Source organism: Uranotaenia lowii, chromosome 2 (assembly GCF_029784155.1).
Source record: "Uranotaenia lowii strain MFRU-FL chromosome 2, ASM2978415v1, whole genome shotgun sequence".
NCBI classification, from domain to species: Eukaryota; Metazoa; Arthropoda; class Insecta; order Diptera; family Culicidae; genus Uranotaenia; species Uranotaenia lowii.
The window spans coordinates 385,660,773-385,680,350 of NC_073692.1; the positions used below are offsets into that span (position 1 = coordinate 385,660,773).

Genomic DNA, 19,578 nt, shown 5'->3' on the forward strand with positions numbered 1-19,578 from the left:
TTAACTGACTTTGCAAGAGATAGATGTTTTTTGGACGTTGATAGTGTGGAAAATTCGAGGTCATCAGCATAATCGAGTTTTGAATCGGCCAGGATAGTAAGTACATTGTTAGAATAGATAACAAAAATTAACGGTCCCAAATGGCTTCCGTGAGGTACATCGGAGGAAGCAAAGACTTGTCTTGAGAAGTGATTTTCAGTAGGAACAGATAGCTTTCGTCCCATTAAGTAGCTTCGAAGCCAGTCCAATAGAGATCCACAGAATCCAAACGTTCGAGCTTAGCGATTGCAATATTGTGAATCACTGTATCGAAGGCAGAAGAACGATCGATACAGATAGCATCAATTTGGGTCTTCGTGGCAAAGCTGTCTTGCACAAAGGTTGTGAAGGTCAATAAATTAGAAGTCGTGGATATTTTTGCATGAATCCGTCCTGATCGTTGGAGAAGTACTCAGGGATACGAAGGACCAAAATAAATATTCAAGCACGCAGGCAGTAGAATTCTAGAAGTATGTGTCTGCCGGTATGACATAGAGTACGCAGGCAGTATGAACCGATACAAGGCCGCATTGATTGAATTTGAGTGTGTGAGTGACTTTTCGAATTGGATCATGTATCAGTAAGTATCTTAATCGCTTCTGATACATCGACAGATCGACTTTGAATCTTGTTTATATTGATCTCGCATTGTCGCTCAACAAACTCTCTAGGGAGCTACAGGCAGCAACATTCGGCTTCTTCCGAGTGATTTTCGGAATATTCCCACTGTTATCATACAGACCTATTTGTCTGCTGGATACCCTTGGTTAACTTCTAGAGAACTTTATCCTCAACAAACTCACTATCTGCACGGAGAGTGAAAGTTCGTGTACTGTCTGACAGATAGTTGGGTTTTCGAAAAAGGATATCTACGGTGGGCGCAATTCGAATGGTGAAAGAGTACGTGAAACGAGCATATCAAAGGAAGTGGACAAGTATCCGTTATTGCCCCATATTGTGACGATTGACGTTAAGAGTACCATCTTCAATGTCTACTGAGAAGCTATTGTCAAAGCGTTAACAAGATAAGTGATCTCAATACCCTTCCCAGAATAATAGGAAGCTATTCTATAAATCGAGTTTTGAATTACGAAACAGAAACCGGGTTAAGATCTTCTGCCCTAACAGCAGGTGTTTCTCAGGATTCCATATTCGGACCTGTGCCTTGAAATGCCATGTACTTAAAATTAGGAGTTCATTTTGAAGCTATAAGCTTTCGTACCGACAAAACAAACGAGGAGGAAGAAGACCTGGAAACGCTGTGTCTGTAGAAAGAGTTGGGATCTTAAGGGAGAAAGTTAAACTTCAAATAGCTCACCTTACAATCGAAGTACCACTTGTGCTCGTAACCAACAAACAAGTAGTGCAGCACATTAGAGAATACGTTGGAGAACTTCAAAACAGCAGATGGAATACCTCGGTGTAATTGTCGACAACCGCTGAAGTGAGAGTACAACAAATCCAACGTGTGAAGCACACACCGGCAGATAACCATTGGATTTCTCTGTGCATATAGGACCATCTCAGTAGATGCAGCTTTTCAATCGTTGACAGTTGGCATGATCATGATATTACTCTCGGAGAGGACTAGGATTGTTATGAAGCAAGACTTGTGGGGGAGCGCTCAAAGCTCAAAAAGCTGCATCAATGTTCAAGTTGCAGGAGCAATGAGACAAATTGAAAAACACAAAATAGGCAAATAGAATTTTGCGACTTCTAGACTAGGTAATCGGAAGTTCAACTCGTCTTATTCTCCAAAATAAGTAGATTCGAAGGATCTCGCAAATCTTTGTCTGTTCTAGATTCATGTCAAGGTGAAGACAATTTCTAACTTTGAATTCTGATTACCTGTTGTAAATGAAATGATTCACGCAGAACATTCGTGGCGCACGGCGATGAGATCTCACTGATCATGTACGATCTGATAAGGATCAGGAATTCAGGTAAGCTCAGCAAGCTGAGGGAAGGTCTTGGGCCTCGTGTGACATCACAATTCAAAAGTAGCTTGCGAGTATTTTTCTCACCTCTTAGTAGCGAGGGCTCAATCCATCTCCACTAACGTTCACAAATATCGATTTTAAGCGCCGTTTGATGACCCTGGCGATGAAGTTCCACGTTTCAGATCCAGTTGCCAGGCCATCCAGCGCTGATGATAATTCGCAAGCAACGATTCATAAATACTTGCAGTGTTTGCATCGTCACCGCATATGTGCACCAAGTTTCACACCCGATCAGCGATACATATTTGATGATCAATTCGGATTATCGATTGTAGAGGGGTCTGGTGAGATCGCAAGATGTTCCGGAGACTCGCAAACACAAATCGAGCTTTTGTGAACCGGGTTTAGATTCTTTCTTGGTACCACCATCAGTCGTTATCTAGCTACCAAGATACTGGAAGCACCCCTCATTCTCATCTAGTTACTCATCTTCTATGAAACTGGAAGAATGTTTTGTGTTGATTCCCATCGGCTTAGTCTTTCCAACAATGACTTTGAGACTTGTTGACTTGGAGTTTTCGGTGAGATCGTTGAGTTTGCTCTACATATCCGGTTGTTGTTGAGCGAGCAAAACAATAACGTCTGCCAAATCGAAGTTGTTTAGTTTGAACTATGTGAAAGGATTCCACGCAAATCTCGGTTTGGTCTACAGTCAATCAGATCTCACTCCAGTACCTAGATACCGGGATTGGATCAGACGTGCCGAAGTGATGTACATACGTAAATTCAATTTTTGCCAATAAGAGCGTTTTTCTCCTTTTCCGCATTTTACACTTCTCCGGGACTTTTCATGAAATTGGATCTGTATACGCTTTTATAAGCCAAAACTAAAAATGGCATATCACAGCAGTTCAGCAGAGGAGAGTCTTGGACTGGAACCGGTTGATATTTTCCATATTCGTAGCGTTGTGATGTGGTCCACTCATGATCGTCTGGATCGGAATCTAGCTTGTAGCCTTCGAAGTGTAGCGTCAATTTTCTCCTGGATCCTGATTTAGGATCACTTTGCAGAGTACTTTGAGAGATGTAAAGATCAACTTTACGAGGATACATCCAGTCGGCCGGGGATGTTGCAGTATCCCAGGCAGCGAAAGGGCGGTGCAACATTTGTGCTGTCTAGGCAGAATCGGCTTTCAGCATTTCAGCAGGGATGCAATCGATCCCAGGTGCTTTGTTGGATTTCATGTCTTTGATTGTCGCTTCTTTTGCAGCCAGCGAGGTCGCGGGTTCTGTTGGCCATCGATGTTTGTGACTCGGAATAGTTGTTTAAAATGCTCAGTCTATCTTTTGAGCTGATCTGTTTGATCGGTCAATATCTGACCTGCTCGGTCTTTTAGCGGCGTTCTAGCATTAGTCCTTGCACCACAAAGGCGGCGAAAAATGTCAGAAAGTAATCGAATATCCCGATTTCCGCCGGCTTTTTCTCCATCTTCGGCTAGGGAGTTTCTCCAGGCTCTCTTGTCTCGTCTACAAGCTCGTGTGGCAGTCTTTTTTCAGCTCCACATATCGTAAACGGGCTGCTGTTTATAAATGGATGCCGCTTTATCGAAACAGAGTATGCTAGCAAAGTACACCGGATCAGCTAGTTCTAGATAATTAGCGTTAGCACATTGAGTTGATCTGAGCTTAAGATGATTTTAATCTCCAACCGTCAATGCCAAGATTTGCAAATTTTCAGCACTTTGAAATTTTTGAACTGTTTAAACAAGAACCATTTTATCAGTTATCATATTTCGTTAAAAATAAAAATAAAACATCATTATCGACGAACATTATCAATTAGAAATCATTTCGCGGACATTCACAATTCCACCGGAGCAGGAATGCTTGTACGGAAAGTCACCGGGACTGGGGGATAGTATTATTCCCCTCCCCCATCCATTCTCTTTCGTGTTGTTTTCGTTTTCGGGAAGGTAGGTGGTAGTTTGTTCTACAAGGTAAGTGGGCAGAAGTTGGGCTGGCCAGGCCAGAGTGAATGGTGGGTGGAAGTTGATAATCATCATCATTGATGATTATTTGTCATTACGCGCTCGCTCGACTCCGAAGCTTCCATTCCAACTGATTCGTGGTGGGAGTGGAACGAACCGAGAGCTTTCGAACTGGGGGATTTTCCCTTTGGAAATTTTCCATTCACCGGATAGCTACGAACGCTTGTATGGTCGTGTGTTGGTGTTTCGCTGATGGTTACGAGCTTACGGAGATGGAGCTTTCCTCTGCGCTGGCCTTCGACTTGTTTCTGGCTAGCTGGACAGAACGCGGCGTAGGAACGGATCAGAACGGATCGGTCTCCCGGCTGTTTTGTGACGTCGACGACGTCTTCGAACGACGACGAGGACTGCAAATAATAACGATTACGAGCCGTCCGTCGTCGTCGTCGTCTTGGTCGTATACGGAGGATCTCCGGCTAGCTCCTGGCCGCGCTCCGTTTCGGAAAAGTCCTGAATGAAAAACGCTGCGTCGGCGCAGTTCCAGCCAGGGGGTCTCTCATTCTCTCGGTGTTCTCCCCACATTTGAGGGCCGAGTGAGGGTTTTGGGGATGTTTGAGGTTGAAGCGGGCGGGAATTTGTCGTCCTCGCACGTTTCTGCTGCTGGATCTGGGGCTTTCGTCGTCGGGTGTATGAATGAGTTTTCAGCCGGGGAAACCTCTAAACGGAAACTACTCGACTCGGACTCGTGTAGATTTGGCAACCTAACCGTTCGCTCATTCGCGTTTCATCCCTTGACGAGGACAGTTAGTTGGTGTTTTCCACACGGTTCCCGAGCGCGCGTCATGGCCAAAGCGGCCTCCCAGGGTGGTCCAACTTGCCCCCTCAGCATCATCATCAGCATCAGCAAGAATAACAACAGCAACAACAACTGCAACAAAAACAACATTACCGAGTGCAGCAACAATGTTTAAGAGGAATTTCCCCCTGTAAAGTGTAATTATTTTGTGTGAATATAACTAGAAGAAGAAAAAATATTACAGTGATTCCATTGACGACGGTGCTGCACGAGATTTAGAAGGAAACCAGCAACGGATCAGAGTGAATCAGTCACGACGAACGGCATTGAAACGGGTTAAGAAAAAGCCACTGCTGACTCAGGTGAAAGAGTAACTCTGTAATCAGACGCGACTCAGACTCCAGAAGCCTCGGATTATAAGATCTAGACTGTTTGTCGTGTCTAGGATCTCGTTGTTGTTTCTACTTGAGTGCTGGGGAATTGAGTGTTGAATTTTTGCTGGTTCTACCGACGGAAGTTTAAGCCAAGTAGCTTCGGTGTTTCGAGTGTGTTGTTCGATGAAGCGAACAAGTGCGAACCGGAAATAAATTGTGCTACTGCTTCAGTCTACATTCAGGCTGATCGAGTATCGTAGTTTGCTTCCGTTAAGTCTGCTGAAAGATAAGTGCCCCGGTAACTTGGCCAACAACCTTTAGGAAAAGGGTCTCTAAAATCAAAGGTGTTCCCCCAAAGTGTACCTTGCGATATTAGTGGCAAATAGTCCCCTGTTGGAAAACTGTGGAAAGCTTTTCGAAGTAAGATTTTCACTTGCTGCAAGTTTCCCACACCGAGTCAGTGTATATATATACAGGCGTACAAGCAAACACATAACCGAGTGCCAGGAAAAAGAGGAATCTATTTTTATACCCTCCTCAGTGAGACAAACAAGCATTCGAGCTAGAGTGTGAGCGTGAGCACACAAGCAGCAGCAATCGGAAAAAAAGAAGCGAAGCAAACGAAAATAAAAAGTGACAAAGGAAGAAACCAGCCGGAAAATAAAAGAAAAGAAAAAAAACAGGTAAATTCGAAAAGTGAAGCACCGGACCGAGGAGTTCTGGCTGCCGAAGTGAACCGTGTCAAACGACGAGTCACAACAAAAGTCAAAAAGCTCGAGCGGTGATCGTTGCTTAGTGTTTGCCCCGTGGCTCGTGTCGATAGTGTCTCGGATTTAAAGTTTTCCCTTTGACGGGAAATCGATTCGGAAAAAATAATAACGAGGAAAAAACAACCTAGAACGATTCGGGACTGACTACGGAACAGGACTATCAACCAGACAAAAAAAGAACTCGGAGAAACGGAAGGATAATACACCGTTTCATAATCGATATCGAAGAAGGACTACCCCGGCAGCAAAGGAACACAAGTATCTATCTAGCCTCGTATAATAAAAACATGAGCGGCATTCGCTAAAAATAGCTCGAACCTCGCGCTCCTCCAAATTGGTGGTGGGTGGTAATTATAGGTGTGTTTTTGCCGCGAGGAAAACCGACGGCGGCGTCAGGTGAAATCGAGGCGTCCCGAAACCCTCCTTCTTTCCGCGTTCTGTCCAAAAGAATCGGTGGTGAAAAAGAATAAAATCCTGTAAGCCTGTGCTGTGTTTAAGATTTCTTGTGTCCGGACCTTCCGGAACAACAACAACAACAATCAAACCAAAAGCAAAAGAGCAGGGGCTAAGCGTTTTGATGCGTGTCCTAACGTGCCGACGGCAATCCTGAAGCGAAATTCTCCCGGCCTAACGCGGTTTTCAGGATTTGAACCTGTTGATTATTAACTTGTTACGTGTTCGTGCGTTCGAGCGAACGAGCAAAGTGAGTGTGTGTATTTTTTTCCCCGGAGTTTGCCTACCTTTTGGCGCACCACACGCAAGGTCACCGGCGCATCCCCGCCGCCACCAGTGTGTGTGAGTCCCTGGTCCAGACCTGCTGGCCCCGAGTCGTTAGAACTCTGTACATAGCGTTCCACAAGTTTAGGAAAATGTTCCGCGAAATCCTGCCGATCCTGGCGTACATGAGCGTACTGTCCAGCACCTACTCGCTGCACATGGCGCGAGATGCCTACATTAAGGCGCCTCCACCACCACCTCCCGCCGCTGCTGCCCTGCTAGAAGAACTGGACACCATGTCCGAGCTGCTCTCGGAAAACAGCATCCCCGCCGGACCTCCGCCGCCGTCGCCCATCCAACTCCTGCACCCGAAACCTCACCATCAACAAAATCCCCCACCCCCTCCCCAGCAACTACTGCAGCAACTCCAACAGCAGCAGCAACAGCAAATTCAACAACAGCAAGGGAACCTGCTACCCCACAACCACCAACAGCAGCAACATCCCCACGGGGTTGTCGTCATCAATCAACTAACCAGTAACGAACTGCCCGAACTCAGTCCGCCCCCGGTACGTCACCCGGTAGGGCCACTGATTCAGCCGCGGGGCCTGCAGGAACTGTTCGGTGTTGTCCAAAACAACTACCAACAACAACACCAACAGCAGCAGCAACAGCCCGGCAGCACCAGCAACAAGCAAACGGACCCGGACAACTCTAGCCAGGAAGAAGACGATCAACCGCAGCAACAGCAACAGCAGCGAAGTCCCAACAATAGCAAGCGATCCTCGCAGCAACACAGTGGGGGAGGTGGCGGAGGCGGGGATGACGATGGGGACAGCAGCAGTAGCAACAGCAACGGTGGCGGACTTCCGCCTTCGACGATTCCGCACGGCATGGCCAGCCAACTGATGCTGCGCAGTGCCCGAGGCCAGCGGCAGTATGACGTTCCGCAGATCGGTGAGTAGGAGTTTTTTGCGGCCATTTTGAAAATTTTTGAACCTAAGACTTGTGCTCCGGACAGCACAAGCGGAGGTGGTGCGGGAAAAATGTTGATATACGTTTTCTTTGGTTCTGTTAAAATATTTTCTAATGATAAATTTCGAATCTTACGTACTTCATTTTCAAAATAAAATTACAATTTTTTCACTAGTGTTTGACAAAGCTTCAACCACTATTTAACTATCGTCTCAATATCACCAATAATATGTTCTTTGGCTTCTATTAGGTATAACTCTATCAAATCAAACTATGCAAAGTTTAATTTTCATTTAGAAAAGAGCAATGAGAAATTTTGTAATGAGAAATGAATTACAAAATTTCTTAAAATTACAGCAAAGGATTACAGCATTGATTTACGCGAAAACACAAAACTAAACGAATTCAAAACCATTCCTTGAAATATAACCGTTATGATGTTACTCACCGTTACTTATCGACCATATTTGAACAACATAAATTTAAATATGGATTTTTGAGGAATCAACAATCCCAAAACACTACACATAAGAAAGATAAGCGTTTTCTACAGTTTCCAAATATTTTATTGACCTGAAGTTATATTCTCTTCTTCTCTCGAACATTAGTAAAGAAAATACACCATAACCTCTGAATTTATGTATCTTCATACCATCTCAAGAAATATTTAAAGTTTTATAGCAGGCTTCTAGACCAAGTTTAGGTTTCATAAGAGGCTTAAAAAGTCTTAAAAACAATCGGTTTTACTTGGGCACGTGCAGACCTCAAGCGGCTTAACTTGCTATAAAATAAACGAAAATGCTCGAACTGCTTTAATGCTTTAAAAAATATGAACTTTTCCTAGTTGGATAACTCATGAATTTCCTAAATTTTTCACTCCTTAGGAATCTTTGAAAATAAAAGAAGTTATTGTAGTCACATTTTCTAAAGGGGTGATCAATCTTCCAATACGAGCTTCAGAAAGGCAATCTATTTTTCTTACCTTTCTTTTAACATTGTTACCAACTCTAGGAGAGGCGCAAGATGTGGGTTCAAGTCTCACCGGGAGACAAGGCGAATTTTTTTCGCATGTTTTTCAACATCGATTTTCTCTTATCTAGTCCCTGAAATTTCATCTAAGTTGGATTCATTTCTCTACAAAAAAAAAATGAATGTTTGAGTCAAGACCCATCTCTGGGTCGCAGTTTAAAAATTGTTACCAATTTTAATTGTAAACCTTAAAAATCATTTTTTTTTTCGCTTTAAAAATTACAGTTCTACAAAACTCTGTACCGTAATGAAAACTTATTAAATTTTTTGAAATGGCATAACTACATGGACTAGTTGCAAATATTGAATATTTTTTTCGATTTGTTGTCGTTTATCCCAACCCCGCTTTTGACAATGTCTATATTTCTGTTTTACTTCCTCTCGAGCAGACTTTTATAGCAAAATGATACCAAAATTTGCTACCTTGCCTTAAAAGCAAAATGTGGTATCATTTAGCCCGAATAAAGGTTATACAATGCTAAAATTTGGGTCCCACTTTTTATATACAAATACCTCGATTATCCAAAGTGTAGGTTTCACTTAAATCTTATTTTTTTCAAATTGATTAGCAAACATTTCAAAACCAGTTTTGAGGGCATAATGATGCCACTTTTATGTATAATTTATTGCAAAATTTTCGCATAATTGTCGTTAAAACCACCGTGAGAATAATTTTTAATCTTAGCTTGTATTTAACATAAGTCGAAGATAAAGGATAAAAAAAACTACCGATATCTTAAAGATGCTAATAACTTATTTCGTTGTTGGTTTTCAGTGTAAATTAATTTCAAAAACCCTCATAAACCCGATTATTTGTGCTATCATTTAAATCTAACTTATCTGATCTATGAAAGTGGATGAACCTTAATGATGCCTTATTCAGATATCGCAGTTTAACCATACCTTATCGTGCTATCATATTGTTATTGATGCTATAGTTTGGTTTTGGATTGTCATCGAATGTCAGCAAACTGATGATTTAATGAAATTTAATATTACCATCAGGAAAACAATGACACTAATACTGTACTATCATTTTGGTATTGATATCTAATTTTGGCTGTTGTTTGCTATCAATTTGGTCAACAAAGTCTACTCAGGGTTACAAAGGATCTATTTATAAAAAATCAGAATGGTTGTAAGTTTTAAACCTTTTTGTCAAAAGCTATTTTTAATCACATTAAACACATAAATCTAGGATTATGACGCTACCCATATGATGAATTTTCGAGAAAAGGTCCTTTTTCCAATTTTTTTATGTCTTTAAGCTTTTTCTTATATGTAGCTTTTGACAATTGTTTGTCTAACAGTGGCCATTGGTAGAATGGTTTGATTTTGTTTATGCTGATTTTAGTACACTTCGATTAAAGCCGGGGTTGGATTTGGAGGGTTAACAACATTCTATGTTTTATATTATTAAAAAGTAACAAATTGTACACAGGCATGTAAAACATCAAAAATCAACCACTTATTTTTTCCGTAAATGTATATCATTGCATGTTAAACATGATTTAAATTGAAAAATTGAAAACATTGAAATGATGAGATTCAATTTTTTTGTTATAACATTGAAATAAAATTTTTTGAATTTAATGATACGATTTAAATTGCAAGGCCTGATTTAAACTGAAATCATCTCAAAACCTCATTCTTTTTTAAAATGATAGACAAACAAACTAGACAATTTCAACTAGGAAAATTCAATAAGTTTTTGAGAATCACACAAGTAGTTTTAAGATGTCCGCAACACAAAAGCCCTAGGTCACATTTTCCACCAGCTATTTCTACCCAGCGTTCTGCCTTTTTTTCTTTTTACCTATCAATTCTCTAATTAATGTCCAACGATTCTACTTTCAATTTCATATTTCGGAGAAATGCCAAAAAAGAAATAAGAGAGAATTAAATAGAAACAATAAAAAAAAACTCCCCTTTATATTTTGTTTGAGTCTTTATCATAATTAAATTTTTTTAATAACAGTTGCCAATTTTTATAACAGTGGTCTTTTGGTTTATTTGTATTTTGAATTATTTTTTTTTATAATCAGTGCTTCGGCGATAAACATAATAAAAATATTAAATTGATTGACTACATTGAAGAATAGTAATATCTGCACAAAAGGGCAGCAATTCGATAAATTCAAATTTTACTTTATAAATTTTATTTTTCTTTCTCTTCAAGTTTTCATCCATTTGCTTTAGAAAAATAAGAATATTTACCAATTTTTAGTGAAATCAGTTATTGATAGCCGATGAACTAATAAACCAAAATGAAAACCAAAAATCGATATACGACAATATAACTGTCCTTTATTTATCCCTCATCCGCATTAGATTTCATTACCCTAATCAGCACTTGTGGTGTCAATTTGACACCACAAGCTCAAATCGTTATAACTTTTGGCGTGTTAGACCGATTTAAACAAAACTTACATCAAAAGAAACCTTGTAATGTCAGTGAAATATGTTTAGAACATTATATATAGCTAAAGTTACTAGTTTTCTCGTTATTCAGCATGAAAGAAAAAAAATCCGAAAAAACATGCCTCACGTAAACTGTTGTAGTTCATATGTTACACGTGCAAAAAAATATTTGCCTTATGCATATGAAAGCTGAAGTTAATGCCTACATCATGAAGACAAGAAATATTTTTTTAAATTTTTTTTAATGAAATGGTCACAAAAAGTTCAAAAAAGTGGTCTAAAAAACCTTCTTTTAATTCGATTGCTAGTAAATACTGTTTGAGCGATGGTAGAGTTTTGAAAAAAATATGACTACAAAATGTAAAATGATGATGATAAAATGATAAATGAATGATAAAATTCCAACATTTTGCTGTCTTTAGATTTTTAATGCAACAAAAATTGAATTTACTGGAATTTTTCAAAGTTCACTACTTTGCGCGATTTTTTTACAAATTGAAATTTCATCTGTTTTTGTGGTCCACCGTCATGTTGTACCCGTATTATCAGTGCTTTTACTTTGTTTGGACCAACCAAGAGTATATTCATTAGAAAGCACATTTAATCTACATTCTAGTGAGGTGCTGCAATTCACGCTGTGAGATTTCACAAAAATATGAAAATTATAAACATAAAATCATTCCTGAATTTCTAGAACTACAAGCACTTCGTCCAGCAAAACGTGTTTGTTTGCTCTCCGAGTAGGTACGGTGGGTGGTGATTCGGGCAGAGAGCGAAGCCGACAGACGAAATAATGATGCGTGTCGTGACCAGCAAACGCGAACTACTATCATTAGAAAATTTCCAACCAAGAAACGCTCGACACGCATCGTTATTTCGTCTGTCGGCTTCGCTACGCAAAACTGTCACATGGCTATGCTTTTTCTTCCTTAAAAATGTTTGTTTTTAATATTTTATGGAACTCTTTAAAGACCTTTTGACCAAGACACGCTTGTCATTATCGGCTACACATCTCCCCCCTACACAAAAATGCAAAAACATATACGAAATGTTTCGAATGCAAAATTTCAAACTGAGAATAGGCAAACACAAACATATTTGATTTCATTTCCTCGAACTTTTAGCAAACCGTTTTTTAGCACAGTTTCCATCTCCTTTTGTGTGTATTTATGTCAATAATATTTTTTTTTAGTAAGACATACCGCCATAAATTTGTGTAAAAGTGTGTTTAATATTCGAACGGCATACATCTTTGGCAGTTCGGGGCTCCATGTTTGCCCCTCAAGTAGTGAAGTCAAATCATAGCACTTCATCCTTTATTTTACAAACCAATGCTTTGTTTGTTTCAAATATCGTCTTCAGTTGTAACTTATCGCCATTTCAATTTTGATTGTGCTTCCTGAACTAGTGGTAAGATTGTGTTTTTTCGCGAAGTTAAAGTAATTATTTCTAATCATCCTTCCACATAACATTTTCTACACGACTTAATCCCACTTTTGCACCGAAGGACTTCCCCGGTAAAATAATTCAAAAAAGCTTCTCAGCATTAGTGATGGTTTTGGTGAGCTACTTCTAACGTCTTGATTTAAGTCACTCTGGAAAGACTACATGTCGAGAGTTCCTATGTTTGACAAATTAATAGTAATTAAATTATTCATAAAAATTTGCACAATTTTTATCAATGTTTTGTCACTAGCTGTTCCAATGAAACCTTTTTTTTCTTCAAACAGAATAGAAACCGCATCTCTACTAACAATTCAAAAGTTTTATTGACCTGAACTAAATGAAAGTCATACGTAGGAAGAACATCGACAAACTTGCAGTGAAAAAAGCTATTTACTGCTACTGATCAACTTTCTATCCCTGTACAGTTTATTTTTGAAGTGACTTTCAGAACTCTCCAGTATTGATTTTGAAATCTAATCAATTTATTGTACTTCAGATAATTAATCTTACAACTCATTGTTCCGAAAATTTATTCAGATATAAACCTTCCTTCCTACTTTTTCTGTTGAACCCTAATTTTGTCGAAGTTTTGACAAATAATGCCGATTGTCCTCCTTCGGCACAAAAATAACATATTTGACTTCTTATCACTCCACCACAGATTTTACGTAATTGCACGATTCCAGATCCAACCAAAACAGAGTATTAATACCGTCAGACCTATTTAAGTACTAAACAGGTTAAATTTGGAGGCAGCCATTTTTGTTAATTTAGCTATTTTTTGTGTCTATCATCAGATTTAAGTAATCATATTAAGTTGACCTTGAGAAGATTCATTTAATAAAAAAAATCGCTATGAAACATTGACTTATTTGCAACTTCGACAGATTGTCAGCCTTATCGAGTACCCTTGACATATTTTTTTCCAGTTTTTTCTCCTTGTTTAACTCCCGAAAAAAACAGGCGGGATTTGTCAACAAAAAGTATCAGACTGGAAATCTGCTAAGTGACCGCTAAAGAGCTCGTTTTGCTGTCCAATACGATTTTTTTTAAATATCTCCGCTAAAGCGGTCCAATTATTTTGCGCACGGTTTGACCACCGTGTTTTATCATTTTTCCGATTGGCACCTTTCCTACCTTTTGGAAATGAAGACAGACCTGCGTTTTTATCACTTCCCCCACTGCATTTTCCAGATTGCAATTGATGAAACCTCCCAAAATCCTTAACTTCATGGGATCAATCATCTTCACTTTTATTCAAAGTTAGCTCACTGTTAGATCCGGTAGGACTCTTTTAACGATTTACCATATTAACTTTGGTCAATTTGCTGGTTTTCAGCTGTGTTGGGTGCCTCACTGGGGCTTTCCTGCGGTTTTCTCGATTTGCCTAAAAAAAAATTGTCAATAAATTCCTGTAGTGAATGCTATCACAGAAATCACTTAACATATTATCACCAAATTTTGCAAACGTACATATTACACTACGAGGTAACTTCCCTGTCCATCCATGCATTCAAAAGTGAATCACAAAACAAATTGTATTTTTTTCGAAAACACTCCTTTAATGATACAAGTTCATAATTAAAGTTAAAATTAAAGTTAAAATTCTGTAATGGTGGTATGGTTAAAGTGAAATTGCATATTTCAATTTAAAAGTTAATAGTAGATGGATTAATTTGAAATAGTAGCGGTTGTTATTCCAAAAATGAGAGCTTTCTAATACTTAAATCACGGTTAAAGTCAGAGTTAAGTTATCATTGTAAGTTGAACAAAAGAAGATTCAATGGCTAAGAGAAAGTGCGATGTTTTTTTCCAAAAATTGTATGACGTTTAACAAAAATTAGTAAGGAGTTTTGATACTGGTTAGTAAATTTCTCATCGAAATTGCCAAATGTCAAACAGTAATAAGACTCGTTTGTCACATAATCACAGCAAATTTGATTCACTTCAACGATGATGATAAAGACCGAACTCAGAATAGGGGGAACAGGAGCGGAAATATTGCTCAACAAAATAGGATTAGAAGATTCATCAACTGAAAGCATGTTACCCTCTGTATATCCTACATTGTCGCATCAGGCGACAATCTACGGAAGGAAACGTCGTTGAAAGCACTTCTCTCCCATATAATGTGACATTTAATCTTGTTTAAAAGCAAGCAGGGGCACGAACATAGGTATGCACAATCCGTAGAGAAAGTTCGGTGTGCTTGAGTCTAAGAATGGAATAAAGGTATGCTTGCGCCAGACAAAATGGTACTTAGAAGCTCGAAATTTGGTGTAGGAACTTTCCTTACTTCCAGTGTTCCTACAAAGTTGCATTCCAGCTTCCAGGTTTCAGATGGATGGGCGTCATTACTGAACGCATTCGAAACTTTTGTTGAGATAAACACTGGAAATCAGCTGCGGTTGAGAGAATTAGTTTCTGAGATGAACGTGGTGGAGACCTTGTTTGTACAGACAGCTGAATGGCAACGAGTTATACTCCTGAAGGCATGTATTATTTTGTAATCATACATAATATTTTCTACAGTTAACTGGATGTTTTGTCAAATTTCGATAGAAATTCCTGAAAAAAAGTCATAATAGTTAATTGGTTTTCAATTTCAATCTTCGATAGCCTTTTCTCGTTAGGGTTAGAAATTTGAATCAATTTTGGCATTTTCTGGGAGACAAAAAAAAAAACTAGCAAAACCCCTGACCTAACCACCCACAAACCGAATCGACTATCCGATCGGAAATACCAGAGAAAATTAGGACATCCGGACGAGCCATCCATCCATAAAAAGCCATCCCACTATGAACAAAGTTCGGAACCATGGAAAGACCTAGGATGGTCCTCGATGTCGTGTGAGCATTTCCCGACAATCATTAATCTTCATTGGGTACGTATTAATTATTTCATCCGAACATTTGTTTCCCTCGGTAGAGTCATCGTCGTCGTATTTTGTCCTGGACGGTACGACCAAACTTCTTTAGGGGGCGCCGGGAGGTTGATTTTTTTTTGTCGAAGGTTTGTTCGCCTTGTTTTTGTCCAATTGATTTTCCCAGAAAAAATCTTTCGATATGCCCAAATGGAACCTACTCGAGTTGCAGTAGTTTGGATCCAGGGAAAAACTTTCTTCGAAGAGATTGGAGCTCGAAATGTTACGTTTGATTACGTCTCAGACAATTGATTGATTTATTATATTCGATAAATATATTTCAAACGTTATTTTTGGAGAAAAATAAATCAATTTACATAACTGAAAATATTTTTGAAGTCAGAAAATGACCCAATATTTACATTACAAAATTTAAGTTTAAAAATCGCAGTTTTGTTCAGGTCAATTATCACAATATCTATGTAAAAATATAGCTATGGGTCAGTGTTAATATGTTTCAAAATTTAGGAAAAATTGTTTGAGGTGTGTGAAAACGACAATCAAAAATATACTGAAAGCCCCTGAAGTTATGCTATTTCTGGAAAAATTGTCACCAAAATTTTCTCATCTATAATGTATATCGTAGAAAAAAAGTTGTTTGTAATCATACAACTTAGTTTCTATGATTTTTTTAGCGAAAAATTGAAATTTGGATTCTAGAGAGCTTAGGAAGATAATATTTAAAAACAAAATTTCTATTAGCTAGCGGATAAGAAAATTCCGCAACAAATAAGATCCGCTTACTGAAGATCGCCGAAAATTTCTTACGCCGTACGCTTTTCACGCCGTTAACTTTTCAGTTGGCGCTGTGTAAACTTGCAAATACCTAATTGAAAAATAAGTCGGTTATCAAAACGCCTTTTATTGTGTGATACCTCTGAAATGCTTTGAAATTGTTATTCAAATTATCCTGGATTTATCCTGTTTCAGTTAGTGTTTTTGGAACCCTGATTTTACATTAGTCTATCACCTCTGGTTTTGGTGATATGGCGTGGGAAAATCTCATATCTAATCTGTTTTAAGTAAAATCGATCTTTGATCACTAATCACATCAAACTAATAAACCGACATGGAAACTAAAAACAGATTTTGAATTAATTAACACACCTTTATTCATCAAATGATTCAAAACTTGCCGAGGCATTTGGTCTAAGAAAGTCAACGCTGTAAAAATAATTTATTTTTAATTTTTACAAATTCGAAAAAATAAGAAAACAACTAGAGATCTATTGGAAACCCGTTGAGCTTTATATTCAAGTCCATAATATAACAGACTTGACAAATTTTGTTAATGATTTTGAATAGTTTATAAAAATTTATAAAATATCCAAAAGTAATGTTGAAAGAGATACACAATCAATAAAAACTTATGGTTTCAGTAAAACATATTAGGTGTGTCCATTTATCTTTAACTGTAGATAGCTTTGTTCTTTGATTATCGTATATTCCAGATTATCTTGATGTATCCAGGCTTGCCTAAAAATCCAATAAGGAATTCAAGATAAGTCAAATCTCGCCGGGATGCCCAGATATTGTTTGAAATTTTTCGAAATCTGCCAGGTTTTACAGACTATTTGCTAAATCAAATGGAAAACTCAAGTTAATGATTGGAAACTTTAAAATTTTGTGTTCAAAACGATTTTAAAAAATTTCAAAATATACATACATTTTTGTGTAATGTTTAGATACGATTATATGAGTATTCCATGAGTCATTTCAACCTAACCTCAAACAACAAATTTTTGCTAGTTCCAGAGCTCGTTAAGCTGGTACTGAGGCAATGAGACAGGTGATTTCTGAAGGACATCAAAACTTGTGAAAATCCCTATATCAAACAAATTCCAGAATTTGAATCCCATAACATGTCTGCTCGCGGTAAGATCCCTAGCATATTAAAGTATGTATTTGTTGGTTGTTTTGTATTAAACATAATGATTAGTCAAGCTTCTGCTCCTATAGAAAAAAACTACAATTTTCAAAACAAAAACATTGATTTTCGCTGTATTCCAATACCCAAAAAGAGTAGTCTTGTATGTACCCTTCGCAACCTACGATCCATACTAAGCGATTATTCTTGAAGTTCAATCACATGATGTCTTTACTTCGTTATTGTCAGATTTTGCCAGTAGAAATTCCACTAAAAACGCTGTTAAGTGGCTCAAAAGTAATCAAGTTTTGTTAATTTTGAAACAGTTTTATCGAATGAATTGCTCTTAGTTTCTTTTTAAAAAAAAGTATTGGACCAAAAAGTAGTAGTATTTGAAGGAGGAGGATGCAGCCACCTAGAATACAGGTTTGACGAATTAAAAGTTGAAAAAACTGAACAATATCATGACTGAAAAAAGTGTGCACCGGCCGATGGGAAATACCAAGAATAAATTAGAAATTTTTCTTACAAAAAACGATAAATATTTTTTTTCAAATTCTTTTCTTCATTTCTTCCATAGAAAGTATTTCAATCAAACTAATGGTTTTTGAGATACAAGCATTCGTAACTGTCCCATTTCTAAAAGAACTAAGCTTTATGAGTAATTTTAACTATTTGTGAAAAAAGAAAAAGGTTAAAACGTAAGTCTGCGAATGAATACCGATTGACTTTATAAATAAAATGAATTGAAAGCAAAAAAAGTATTTTTTTTCCCTCCAGAAAACCACAGAAACATTTTTACGATAGTAACTTCTAAAACACATTATAAACTCGCCATATTTTATAGATTCTGAAAGCAGGTAATTTGTCATTTCGATGCTCCAAAAATTAGAAAAAAAAACTTGTTCCCGTACATAAGTAAGAAGCTTTTTTGCAGAAAGAAAAAAAAAATGTTGATTTTTTTCTAGTTAAAGAAGATATGATCGTTTATTCAAAAAAAGCATGATGCTTTATTCAAAGACGCTTCAATTTAGTTGTAAATCAAACACGTCGAAAAATAACAGGCAGATCCACTTATTTTTGCAGTTTTGAAGACTAATGTACAGAAAATTCAAAAAGTTTGTCTAAAACCCTATAAAAACAGCCTACTTTCAAGCGAAAATTTAATTTTTGACAAATTCAATCCTTTAAGTTTTTTTTAACAAGGCAATCATTGAATAAACATTATATTTTGGATAAATATAAGTGTTATCGTTCTACAGTCTGGTAAGAATTCATTTAGTTGAAAACATGTCGTTTTGAACTCAAGGAATCAATTGAACCCAAGTTCAAATCGTTCATTATCGATTGAAATATTGGAATATATCTAAATAATTGATACCTAAATTTTGTTCATTTGAAAATGATGAAAAAAAAAAACTTTAAGTCACATTTTGTTGAATTTTTCATCAAAAGCTCAATAACTCAGAAAACATCTTTTTTCTTTACTTTTTCTAAGGTAACAGCTTTGTGGTTTTGCTCCATTTGACACATTTATCTAAAACATATTGTTGAGATATTGTTGAGGGATCAAGTCACTCCAGGGATCAAGTATATTAATTAGAACGTTACAAGCTTTGTGAGAAAATTTTAAATTCTTAAATTTTTACGCCTCTCGTAACTTTTTTTTGGTTGTTTTTGCTGCAAGAAATAGCAATAAAAATTTTCGAAGAGATCCATTCAATCCTGAATTAGCACGAGTTTTGATGTTGTATGGAAATTTGTATGAGGAAACAAAATTTTTCATTCAAAAATCACCAGAGATGTACTGAAAGTTCGAAAAAATTTAAATTGGATGATCAATATTCCTTGATTCTCACAGTACAGTTCATGTTAACAAAGCCAAAACCTAAATGGTACCCCACAAAAGATATTTGATGATATGCAAAAAAAATCAAAATAATGTTTTAAATTTTAGCGTTTTTGACTGTTTAGTTGAAAGCTGTGTAAACGTAGCATAAGAATAAAAACTCTCAAAAACCTGCTTTTCATAGCCAGAGAATTTATTGATTTATATAACTTTTGCAAAAACATTACATGAAATTATTAAAAGCTCAAGCAAGCAAGCCTTTAATTTTTTTTTCAACTTTTCAATGAATTTAGATATTTTATATTGAAAAACTTTTATCATGAAATGCTTAGCTGCTTGTCATGTTAGCAAAAAATGCAGCTCAAGAATTGACAAAACCAAAAATCAACTTCATTTCAAACTTATTTGAATTTTCCGGATGATTTAATGTGTAAAAACTTCTTC

At 37.3% G+C, this 19,578-nt stretch overlaps 1 protein-coding gene across 1 annotated transcript in view; it reads left to right on the forward strand.

Annotated features, from left to right (window-relative positions):
• The first annotated feature begins 4,761 nt into the window (after nucleotides 1–4,761).
• The window catches only part of LOC129749358 (nuclear transcription factor Y subunit beta), a 178,085-nt gene continuing 163,268 nt past the window's right edge, over nucleotides 4,762–19,578 (forward strand). Inside the window, exon 1 of the mRNA XM_055744319.1 lies at nucleotides 4,762–7,581. Within this exon, the coding sequence (XP_055600294.1) occupies nucleotides 6,777–7,581 (805 nt within the window). The 5' untranslated portion in view covers nucleotides 4,762–6,776. The remainder of the gene's footprint in view (nucleotides 7,582–19,578) is intronic.